Source organism: Ophidiomyces ophidiicola (assembly GCF_022830035.1).
Source record: "Ophidiomyces ophidiicola strain CBS 122913 chromosome Unknown scaffold_1, whole genome shotgun sequence".
Taxonomy (NCBI): Eukaryota; Fungi; Ascomycota; class Eurotiomycetes; order Onygenales; family Onygenaceae; genus Ophidiomyces; species Ophidiomyces ophidiicola.
The window spans coordinates 17,372-28,820 of NW_026054641.1; the positions used below are offsets into that span (position 1 = coordinate 17,372).

General features: G+C 49.9%; 3 protein-coding genes across 3 annotated transcripts; 1 reads left to right on the forward strand and 2 right to left on the reverse strand.

Annotated features, from left to right (window-relative positions):
• Window positions 1-250: 250 nt before the first annotated feature.
• On the reverse strand, window positions 251-2,341 carry LOZ57_000017 (uncharacterized protein; the record flags this gene model as incomplete). The annotated part of the gene is made up of 2 exons (XM_049249125.1): window positions 251-737; window positions 1,482-2,341. The coding sequence occupies 2 exons, from the start codon at window positions 2,339-2,341 to the stop codon at window positions 251-253; spliced, it is 1,347 nt and encodes a 448-aa protein (XP_049111319.1).
• A 1,948-nt stretch (window positions 2,342-4,289) lies between these two features.
• LOZ57_000018 (uncharacterized protein) lies at window positions 4,290-7,524 on the forward strand (the record flags this gene model as incomplete). Its single annotated transcript, XM_049249126.1, has 6 exons — window positions 4,290-4,424; window positions 4,501-4,620; window positions 4,678-4,986; window positions 5,031-5,801; window positions 5,885-7,293; window positions 7,392-7,524. The coding sequence occupies 6 exons, from the start codon at window positions 4,290-4,292 to the stop codon at window positions 7,522-7,524; spliced, it is 2,877 nt and encodes a 958-aa protein (XP_049111320.1).
• A 489-nt stretch (window positions 7,525-8,013) lies between these two features.
• On the reverse strand, window positions 8,014-8,343 carry ATX1 (Cytosolic copper metallochaperone; the record flags this gene model as incomplete). The annotated part of the gene is made up of 2 exons (XM_049249127.1): window positions 8,014-8,165; window positions 8,256-8,343. The coding sequence occupies 2 exons, from the start codon at window positions 8,341-8,343 to the stop codon at window positions 8,014-8,016; spliced, it is 240 nt and encodes a 79-aa protein (XP_049111321.1).
• Window positions 8,344-11,449: the final 3,106 nt, after the last annotated feature.

Consider the following 11,449-nt stretch of genomic DNA (forward strand, 5'->3'; position numbering starts at 1 on the left):
ATGAATCCGAAAACGCCTAAGAATAATGCAATCGTTTTACGTCTCTGTTTTCCAACAGTACGGAATACATCATGTACATTCGCCGGTCTGGATTCAATGAGCATCCAGGACTCTAGGGCGTTGAGTATGGGTATATAACAATAGAGTGCAGGCTCGGATTCCCTTCTCAGGAAGAGCTCTGTGATGTGGGTGTGGGTTATCATTAAAAGCAAAGACGAGCATAGTTTCAACCCTTGGCCCCCGAAATCTTTCATCGGTGGCCAAAAATATCAATGATATCGCCAGTTTCCTCGTCCTCATCCTCGTCCTCCTTTTCGTCATCGGCATCCTCTTCAAAATCAATAGCTTCATCTTCTCCACTCTCGCTCCGCCAGCTGCTTCCTAGGAGATTCCAAGTCGCGCGTCTAAGGGTTGAAACTGGCCAAAATGATGTATTGGCACTATTTTCCCTATATTCATTATCTTCAGCTGAGTTTCCGGCCCCGGGTTGTGAGGGGTTAGTCCATATAGATTCTCGACGCCTACTTAGTCCGAAATAATTGCTGACAGTCGGAGAGACTGATCGTGCATTAAGTGACCGTGATTGCTGTGTGCCTGCTGTTAATGAACCCGACGGTCCATCAACTCCTGGTATTGATCGCGCCAAACTTCTGTTGGAAAGAGTAGCGCCACTAGGTGGTAGAGTGTCCGAATTTTCGTTATATACTCGTATTTCCGTTGTATTGTAGGAATCGCAGCTAGAAACAATCAGCTTCTTCTACCCAGCTAGTTATGAAGTGTAGTTTGCGTACAGACTACATTTATTGCCCAGCCAGTGGTATGGTGTTGCACCCTTTACGTGGCAATCATTACAACGCACCACAGCCATCGTGTTTCTGTATTCTGGGGGCATTGGTTGGGCTTTAATGGCATGGTCGAGATTTACGAAATTGGCGCTCATATTGGTGAAGCTTTTGCTACAAATCGGACATCGGTATGATCTCTTGGAGTATTCGGATAGACAATCTTGATGCATACTGTGGCCACAGCCTATCAAAACAACCGGCCGAGGAGACGAAAACATGTATTCACCGCATATGGGGCAGTCACTTTTCGTGGACCGCTCAACGCAATGGTGCTTGTCTTGGAATTGAATTGGCAAGCAGACACAACATTTCTAGTAGTTATACCATTAGTGTCAAATGCGAGGTGCCCCAAGGAAAATTACTCAAGAACATACCATGCAATGGAAGAAGTCCTTCCCTAAGCCTTGGCCAAGGCGGCAAATACCACATTCACTGCAGTGGTACATACTTTTTAACACATCATTATTCCAGAGTTTACAAATCCTACAGTAATAGTAGGATGCTTGCTGACGGCACGACTTACACCACTGGCTTGCAGGCTGGGGTGTTTGACACTGCATGCATAGCATGTTTTCTGTTCTCTGTCGGGGCAGAATGTGGTTTGAAACTTCATCATGGCAAAGTCTGCAAGTGTACCATTTTTTGCACGCATAGCATTGTAGTTTGACATTTCGTTTATAATGTTTGCACCCCAGCTCTGGTGCTTTTTCCAGGTTAGGCCTCCCTGCCCCTTGGTGACCATCGTCATCTTCAGATAAAACATCTACAGGTGCATATGTCGGAGCATAGTCCTCTTTTGTCAGATAATACGGGCGGCCAGAAGTATTCAAGCCACTCAAGGATCTAGGTGAGAAAGAATCTTTGCCTGAGGGGCTGCCATCTCTTGATGTGAATTGATGCGTTGATGGACCCTCTGCGCAAAAGCCTATAGTGTGCCTGGTGTGGGCACTGTGGCTCTCATTCATGATTTTATGGATCTGCTGGGCCTTTTCTTCACCAGATGCATCGCTTGCTCGGATAGCATGTATTCGCTGCCGCAAAGAACGCATCCCATCATCAGGGGGGAGCGACTCCTTCTTGTCTTTCTGGTCTTCATTGTCGTCATCGTCGGTCGTCCTGTTCGTAGCTCCAGGATTGGCATCCGTAGGTACCGTACTGCTTGACGAGCCCAGAATATTGGGTACAGGTGCTTCTCTAGAGCCAGTGTTCTGTATTTCAGTAGAAACACTCTCCGAATCTGCATTCGGAGGTACTAAATGCCACGTTCTCCGCAGGTTACTGGTGCTGCCGAGATGGTGTGTAAACGAGTCTGTGTCACAAGGGTCGACCGCTGATTGTTGTGACGTCTCGACGCTGAAAGCGGCAGCCCCAATACCCAAAGCTGAGCCACTGTCTCTGTTCTCATCATCGGTATTATCGCTGGTGGTAGGTTGAGGTGTTCGTCGGGTATGATCTTGGGAGTCAGGCTGGGGCTGGTGCGGCCCCAACGACTCCATTCTCGGTACTTAAAGGGAGAATTCCATAAGAGATGAGCTCCTCAATGAGACGGAAGATCACGTCGGATAGCAGTAGCTGGATGGGCTAGCTTGCCGGCTTCTCGCAGCGGGAGAGGCTGTCGTGTGTGCGCTCGGAGGATTCGGCGTCGCACTGCCACTCCGCAACTGGAGGTGACGTCTACACACGTGCTTTCCGTCCCAGGTAACTCTACTGCAGCCCTACGATTGAATCGGCCGCTGAACAGGTCATTTCACTTGGTTTTCGTGTGCAAAAAACCGCAGTTATGTTATCTATTGAATCTCCCGCAATGGGGAGGTTCTACAGCCCACTGATGACTGAAGCCTGTTAGTGGGCGGGGGCTGGTTGACCCGGGTCCAGGCGGGCAATACTGTTCCTCCAAACCTCCCATTGCACACAGAAACCCGTTGTTCTTGCTCAGATCATTGTTAAGCTTGCGACTGCCTTCCTAGCCCTGTTGAGGCCCGAAGGCGGGTCCAGCTGTGGTTTTTCTTCGGGCTTTCCATGTCCGCATCTGCCGACTTCCCTATTATAAGCATCTGCCATTTCTACCTGGTCAACATCGCAGGCACAACCCAAGGCTTTCGTTGAGGAGATGGAGAGTTTTATCGAAGTGGATATACGGTAAAGACCGGAACTTGTAATCAGCATTTTTCCTTTTCTTTGCAAATCTTCCTACATGGTCAGTAGTTGCGCTAATGTGGAGGGGCATGGCACATACAAGGGAGGATTCCATATTATGTCTGGACCTCGATAGTAATGGACGTGTGTCAAAGTTTGTAAAATCCGGCGTTCTGTTGTGCCCGGCTGTTTGCCACGCTCGATGAACTGGATGGTGTTCACAACCCTCTGTGGACTGAAATCTGAAGGCTTACCGGACCTAAAAGATGACCGAAGAATATTTCGTACCTTAAAGCGCTGTGGCGTCGTGTATCTAACAGTACGCAAAGCGGCCCGGTACAAGTGTCTGTAAGAAAGGAGAACGGCATTGCGATGGCTTGTAGATTTGAGGAAATCAATAGAAAGAGACATCTGCCCCGGCTGTCCGTATTTATCCTCTAAAATGACTGCCAATAGTGTATATATGGCAGCGCAATCGATTGTAAAGAGTTCAATGTCGTCTTGAGTGATAAATATATACTCCACACGGAGTAGTTATAACTCTTTAATGATTTTAACTTGGATCGTTAACCTAGCTAGCCTCCCCAGAGCGCGCTCTAGCTATTTAACATATGATAAGTATCATGAACTATTTGAGGGTTCCATATTATTATATAAAGTAGGGAAGAATTGGTCTTATTAAACCGCTTTCATGGAACCCAAGCAATATCAACCGCAACCTTGACCACACGCGACATCGAAAATGGAGGTCGGAGAATTATTATTCCATGACAACTCACGTGAAGGCCATTTCGGGCTAAAGCTATCTTTCACGTGATTAATCAGGTGCGCCCGCCTTAAATTGGGAACCTTGACGTCGCAACTTTTTCGACTTCATCTCGTTCCCTTCTCTCTTCGACTCATCACGCCAGACAGCGCCACAGAACACAACCGTCGCCAACGCCTGGCATACAGACTTACACGGCTACCTGCTAGCTGTTACTGGATTGTTTTGCCGTATATCCATTCCCTTTTATGCGGGCCTTCCTTTTTTGCGACCGTGCTTAGACCGTTTTCTGCTAAGCCTGTTTGAGTTCCCAAATATATCGGTGTGCTTATAACCTAAGCACACTTGCCCTTTGGCTGATTTCGCGACAGCGTCTATTATCTGGATTGCTGCTCAGTTAACATCTAGAATACTTCATCTGGGACACAAATGATTCGGCCTGGAGACATGGCTTTGTGTCGCGCTACGTTCCAATAGGACCTTGGAAGTCCACCTACAATATCAACTTGGTACTAGCAATTTTTATTGCACTTGTCATTAAGATGACTCGTATAATTCATCGAGCCGGGTCGGCATATGCCACTCGTGCTCGCAGCAAAGTTGCTAAGGCAAAAGCTCGCAAGCACAAAATAATATTGGAAACCGTCACTCAGGAAAAGAAGAAGCTTCGGAGTGTTGTACGACTTTCAAACCATATATATCCTGTTCACTGCTTTTGCAGCAGCTGGGGAAGTTACTGACTATTGTCAATAGATCTCATTCGAGGCCAAAGCGCCGCCTGGTTATACCTTTATTCCTGCAGGTAATCCTAAATTCACAAGTTCATGTAAAGAAATCTGCAGAAAAGATGGACTTAAAGTTTTTACCGTTTCAGTAAGTGCTTTGTGACTTACAATTTGATTACCTTGAGTCTCACCACCTTTCTACCAGACAACACCCCACCAAGGAATGCATAATCTATCGCAGCAAGTACACAGAATCGGGTACCACTTTCCCAGTGTCGTAGTGGCTACTGTATGTATGGATCGAGGTGTTTTTCTGTCATCTACCGGAAAGGTAATGCCATATCGCCAATTACCCACCCGCAGCGGTGCTCGAGGGCCCATAACCGAGCGAAAAGCGGATTCCGAATTATCGCAAAACATAATTAACACAGAGGCTCGTGATGCAATCAAAGATTTGTTTCCAAATATACCAGCCAAGGACTTAAATCAGATTGTTAAAACTGCCTTCCGCAAGGTATGTGAATCACAAAATTTATTGCTCTGCTGACAAGTTGTTAGGGTAAACGCAAAGTAGGCACTGCAGTTGAGCTTCCTTTGGCGCGACGTGCGCAGCTAGCTGTTGTTGCTCACATACGACATGTGTATACAAAATATGACAATTTACTGAAGCTTACATCTTTTCAAGAAGCTCGTGCTGCAGTTGAAGAACCCTGCCTTGCTAAGCTTGTACAGTGGAGGGGGGATGATGAAAGTGGAGAAACTGTTCTTGAAGATGTTTTTCGGGAAGTCATCGTTATATCAGATGATGAGGATGAAGACCTTAGCGAGGATGGTGATCATCCCGAAGGCGATCGAGATTCCAGCGTTGAGATAATTTCTAGCAACACAGTGGTTAAGGAGCTACAGACCCAGCCGTTAAGTCATGAAACGTCTGCCACTATTGACAGGAGCAGAGTTCCTGAGCCTTCTGAGGACGAAGGGCATCCTGGTGTTCGTTTTATCCGTCCTCTCCCAAGGAAACGAAAGCTTGGGGACAAAAAGAAGCTTGATCGTCGCGGCTTTAGCAGATATCAAGCCTGGGACAGGGCCAGGGATCGATATAGAGGTACTCTACATGCATCTAACGAACAGCCTCACCCAGCAGAAAATAATGACCGGCCGGTTCCTGCCCTGTTTCCATTACCGGAGCCACAGCCAACTAGGCAGATACCATATACCGGAGACTCGCAACCCCGGGCTTTGGTTGCCAAACGTTCAGGTGACGACCTACCAGGGCATATCAGTCAACACTCGTACCAAGCTGTGGAAAACCCCGGACTTCGGGCGCCTGTAAGAACCTATCTAAACCTACCAAGCGTATCAGCTACTTTTCGTTGTCGTTTTGTATTGTCTACTAATGTCTCTATCTGTAGGCGAAACGTGTTGATCCTCCCAAGATAATTCGCCTAGCTGACGGTTCAATATTTGAACGTGCAGATGAGGAGCTAAGGCAGGAACGCCTTGGTGCCATTGAGCGATCGATGATACCAGCACAATACTGTAATTCCGGAAACAAAGCAAGTGAGCAGGTTAAGTATCACACCTTCAGGAATAGACAGCCCATTGCCCTGCCCAAAACAGCCCATAATGATATTGGCCATCCCGGACGCCCTTCGGTTAGAGGCCACTTCTTGGACGATGAAAATCATGGATACATGGCCGATTCTGGACGGCTTATGCCACGAAAGCGGGATTTCACAGGTCTGTTAGCCGGTGATCCCTACCACAACCAACCGCCACTTGAGGACGTATCGGGTAGGATAAATGCTATTGATATTGACAGTGGCAGATTCCATATGGCCCCCAAGAGAAATAGGGTTTTACTTCATAATTCCATTGAAGAGCCCCAGACAGATTGCCAACGAGAACCATTAGAATACCCCCCTTCCTCTCAACCCCCTTGCAAAATAGGCAGGCTAGAAGAGGATGGGCGTTTTCTTCAACAAGGTCAAAGGCAAGGTAATTTTCTGCAACATACCAGCATTCCTAGTGATAATTTTTCGCGCCCAATATTGAGACCAATTGAGCGCGATGGTTCGAATGCAAGACGAAGACCCGCTGGAGACTCTCAGCTCGCGGAACCTGCAAATATATATCACTCAGATCCAATTAGACATGGCGCGCCTAATCAGGGGCTGAACTATGTCCCCAATGTCAGCCGGGTGGCCCATGGGGCCACAGGCACACAGGCTCTTTTCGTCGATAGCTCTTTATACAGGGCTAGAAATGACAAAGATACCGTTGCACCCAGCCAAATGGCACGTATTTCACGCCCTCAACGTGTGATGGGGTTGGATGCCTGTGAGAGCCAGGATTACCGGCAGCAGAAACCAAACCCGCTTAGTTCTCTTTCATTAAGGCAACGTTCTCTAGAACGGATGCCAGCTTTTAGTCAAGATACGCATTTTCCGCGTATCCATTCCCACGATTTCGTTCGACCCTTACACTCACCGGAAAGGCAGGAACCCCATAGATTTCCTCGTGCCCCGGTGCATGAGCGCCAGGCACAGGTGGAAGACCGTTATTCACAATCTACGCACTTTATACCCCTTCCCAGTGTTGGCCGATTTCCACCTGAACATAGAGTTACTTTTGATCCTACTCCCAACCGATCTCATTCACCTCCGATGCATCATCCTACTCCCCGGCTACTGGGCCCTGGTCCGGCGCGGCCGGTTTATGCACCTCCACCCCGGCACTCACCACCACTGAACAGCCACCAGGCAGCGTATTTTACCCGCGGGGAAGGTTCTCGCCCCGAGGCTTTGTCTAACGGAAGCCGGTATGGTTCACAGTCCTGGAGTCGTTGTCTTGATGAGCAACTCGCCATCGAGATCCAGGCCACCTTGCATTTCTTGATTGCTGACTCCTTAACTGTAGCCCTCCGCATCATCCGATGGAGCAACTCCCGCCACGGTACCGCACATCGGATTTTGGAAGCACCTTTGGTGGTGTACGTACACAAGCTAGACCTCATATTTTGCGGGACGCAATGCCCGTTCGAGGAGGCTAAGACAACCGGGCTCTCTCTCTCTCTCTTCTCTCGACCATGTTTGTGAAGCGAATGGGTGGAATCGCTGCTAGATGGAGTCGCCTTGTGTGTTATGAAGGACTACCAGTTTTGGAATATTTTGAGGAAGTACTTTTTACTGTACATAGTTCTGCGTGGCGGTTGTCGCCAGCCTACTTCGATACCCCCCCAAAAATTCCGAGTGCATTATGAAGCATTTTAGCTCGAGTGTTATTGAGTTGGTTAATGGATGTGTGTGTGTATGGTAATGACCGCCGCACGAGCGATGTTGTGATGATCCCAAGCATATACATGGATGTAATTGTTGCTCAAAAACTCAGTGAATGAAAATAATGCCCTAGCTATCCTTTTATGCGATGAAATTGAAGCCCAGTCAGTCCTTCCGCCTGCCCGCCCATCGGTTCACACCGGGGGCGCCCTCCCCGACAGCACCCGGGAGTTGTAAGTAGTTACTCCGTATGTAGCTACACACTACACAGCCATCTCGGCGCCATCGGCCTCGCCCCGGGTCACGGTCTTGCCAGTTTTCTTGATGGTGCCGAGGACGGTGTCGTACTGCAGCGTGGGCTCGGTGACGACGGTGGCGGTCTGCGACTCCAGGCTGACGTCGAACGATTTGACACCTATTTATGCCCGAGGAGGGTTAGTTTGTTGGTCCAAAGGTGAGACTTGGATGGGGGAAACTAGGTAGAACGAAGGACTCGACGACGTACCTTCGAGGCGCTTGAGGACGCGCTCGATGGCGCCGGAGCAGCCGCCGCAGCTCATCTTGACGTCGAATTTGTATTGGTGCTCGGACATTTTTCGCGGGGGGTTCTGGTTTGCTGATTGGTGTGGCGAGCGAGTTGCGTGCTTTTTGCCTTGCAGAATGCTTGCTTGCTTGCTTGCTTGCTTTGCTGGCCTGGTGGCTTCTTTTCCCAGGGATGATTTTTCCGGTGCGGGGTGGTGGTGGTGGTGGTGGTTGGGGGAGGCGGTTTATATGCTGCTGTTGCGCGTCCTGTGCTCCCGGACCCCTCTCTCGATGAGCGGATTGATGATACGTGCTGTAGTTTCACGTTGACTCAACGGTGAGCAGAAATAACTAACTCCAGCAATCAAATAATAGTCACAGAGAAGAAAAAATAAATAGAAATGTGCTCATTCTGCCCACACGCAGCAACGCCTCCTGAGAGAATATCCAAACGCCCACACACCGTCTCGCTGGCTTTGACTTTGCACGCTGAAACCCCGCGCTGGCGACTAACTAACTACCTAACTACTCCGTACACTGTCTGTGTTTGCCTGCAAGACAGATTGCACCGCCACGTTCGCAAGCAGCTGGAACGGGCGCGAAACCAGCGCACCTAGAGCGAAGTTCGGGACGCAGCCTGAGCTTCGCGGGAGCCTTTTTTTTCTCGGGGCGCGTAAGGGATGGTGTCAACCCTATTCTTCTAGTTCATTGAAGCGAGGAGGTTCGGTTTTGCCGCTCTGGCTTGGGAGCTTCATCTGCTATCTCCCCCTTTTGGTAAAAGAATTTTCGCTGTCGCCGCTGAAGATAGCTAACTAGCGGTTAGTTAGTTAGTTAGTTAGTTTTCGGTTTGCGCCTCTGATTCTGGCCAAAAAAAAAAAAAAAAAAAAAAAGAGAGCCCGTTGTCTTAGCCAGGCTCTTCTGGATCCCGGTTTCTCTGGCACAAAAATCTCCACACGCACGCGCGCTGCGCACGCACGGGGTGGGCGAACCAGCCGAACACGACCCGAATACCGGCTTTTTTTTTTTGTTTTTCTTTTTGCCTCTCAGCTAACTATACCCGAGGTAGTGGTAGAGTTGGCCAGCAGGGCGGAGCAGAAGCTTTGCTTCGGTCGTTTTTTGTTATCGTTTTTTTTTGGTCTGGGTTCCTGCATTGGACGGGTGGTTGCCCATTGAGTTAAACATTTTTTTTTTAACTCCCATAGGGCATCTGGATTTATTGGAACCACCCGGTGTTTTAAAGAAAAAAAAAAAGGGGAAAACCCGCCAGCCTGAGCTCTCTCTCTGCCTTGTTTGAATCTGTTTTCTGGCCGCCGCCGCCGCCGCCGCCATCCCGGGCCCGACGAGGGTTTGCCGTCGTGATTGGCGGAAATCTGCTTCTCCTTTTTCTGACTGATGGGCAATAACATAATTTAAAGCTACCCGAGTCCAAGGAGACTTGTTATTAGGGTACCAGATGCGGGCTTCAAGTCAACCTCCTAGCGGATGATTGGGGGGAGGGTTTCGCCACAGCCGTATGGAGTGCTTGCTCGAAGACGCGGATCGTGAAAGCTCACAGCCGGGCAGGATTCCCGGCCATGGTTCGTAGTCTTTGATGATAGTACGGAATACGGAGTACTGGAAAAAAAAAAAAAAGGCTATTGACGCGATATGCCAGAGAGGAATGTTATTGTCAAAATCAATTATGCATCCCCAACACAGGGGGGCGAGGCGGTGCTCCCAAGGCGTTTAGTTTAGCGAACGAAGGTTGCCGATCGGGGTTGCGATCGGAATTTCGATCTCCGCGCACGCACATATGATAATAGCATCGAATTAATCTACAAGGTTTGATTTCGGGGAAGACGCTGCTCGATGTGCAAGTGTCTCGGAGTTTGGCTAGAATACTCTTTTTTTTTCTTGTCTCTGGCGACAATCTTAACAGCTACGTAGTTAGTGTTTAAAGCCCTAATCTCCGCTTCCCTTGATCTCTTGACACCCTCTCCCATGCCTGCCTGCTCTGCCTTTGGTGTTTCGAGCAGGGCTGCTTGCAAGGCACGGATATTTTTATTTGCGGGTCAGTTTGATGCTACGACTCACCTACTACTACTACGGGCATGGGGGCGGGCGTCGTTGGCAGGGCACCGACCAGCTCTGGCGGCCTTGGCCGGCTGCGCAGGTCCCACTGACTACCAGTAGTGGTGGGGGGAGGGGATGCGATGTTGGCAGCATATGCCAGCGCTGGGATGAATTTCTCCGACAGCGTAGCTACCCCCAGAGGTTTGGCACGAGGGGTGAGTGAGTGGTGGTGATGCTGCAGCTGCAGCAAGGGCAGGGAAGCTTGTGACGCGGGTTCCACCGCTGGGAGGAAGAAGGCAGAAATAATAAGAATGGCGTGGCCAGGGCCACGGCGAGGAGGCCGTTGGGAGGAATAATCGCCAATTTTATACATATGCGCGCGCAAGGGCTCTGTATGCACCTGCACCAACTTGGGGGCTTCTTTGGTCTTGGGCGACGCAGCTCCAAGCCAAACGGCACCCCCACTGGGCGGACAGGCGTGGGGGGCCTGCGGAGTAGTTAGTTATACATCGGCGCTCATGCACGGCCGTGAAGTAGGTCAAAATAACAAAATTATAGAGAATGCCAGCGAGCCAATGAGAGGCCGGCGGTTTGTGATTCTACGGCGAGATCGCAAAAGCAATTCATTCGGGAGAGGGCCAGGCGCTGCGGCTTTGGATAACCGCCAGCCGGGGGGGGGGGGGGGGGGGGGGGATGATGGGACTCGGGTGGGAGAAGCACGGATTCGCGGACCAGAATGCTGACATGTCCAGGGGGGGCGGACGTTTAAAATGAATCCTTCGTACCACTCAGTACCCGGTTTCAACGACGAGGGGAGACTTCTTCATGTGGGCGACACGACGTGGCCGCGCCAGCAGTCAACACCCGGTGGGCAGCAGCGGTGTCTGTCACAGGCCGGCCGCAACGAGCGTCGTGTGCAGGACAACAATACTAAATGCAACTTTTGGCACGGTGCGAATGATAATAACAGCCGAACTCACTCGTCCGTCGAAGGTTTGCCGCTAATTACTCTGGCGGATCGGCGGGTTTTTTGTCTTTTCAGGATTTCCTTGCCCGTCTGGATCTCCGCATGGGCTGCTAGTTATTTATCCAGGGCCTAGTCGACTCGGTACTAGCTAGGTAGGG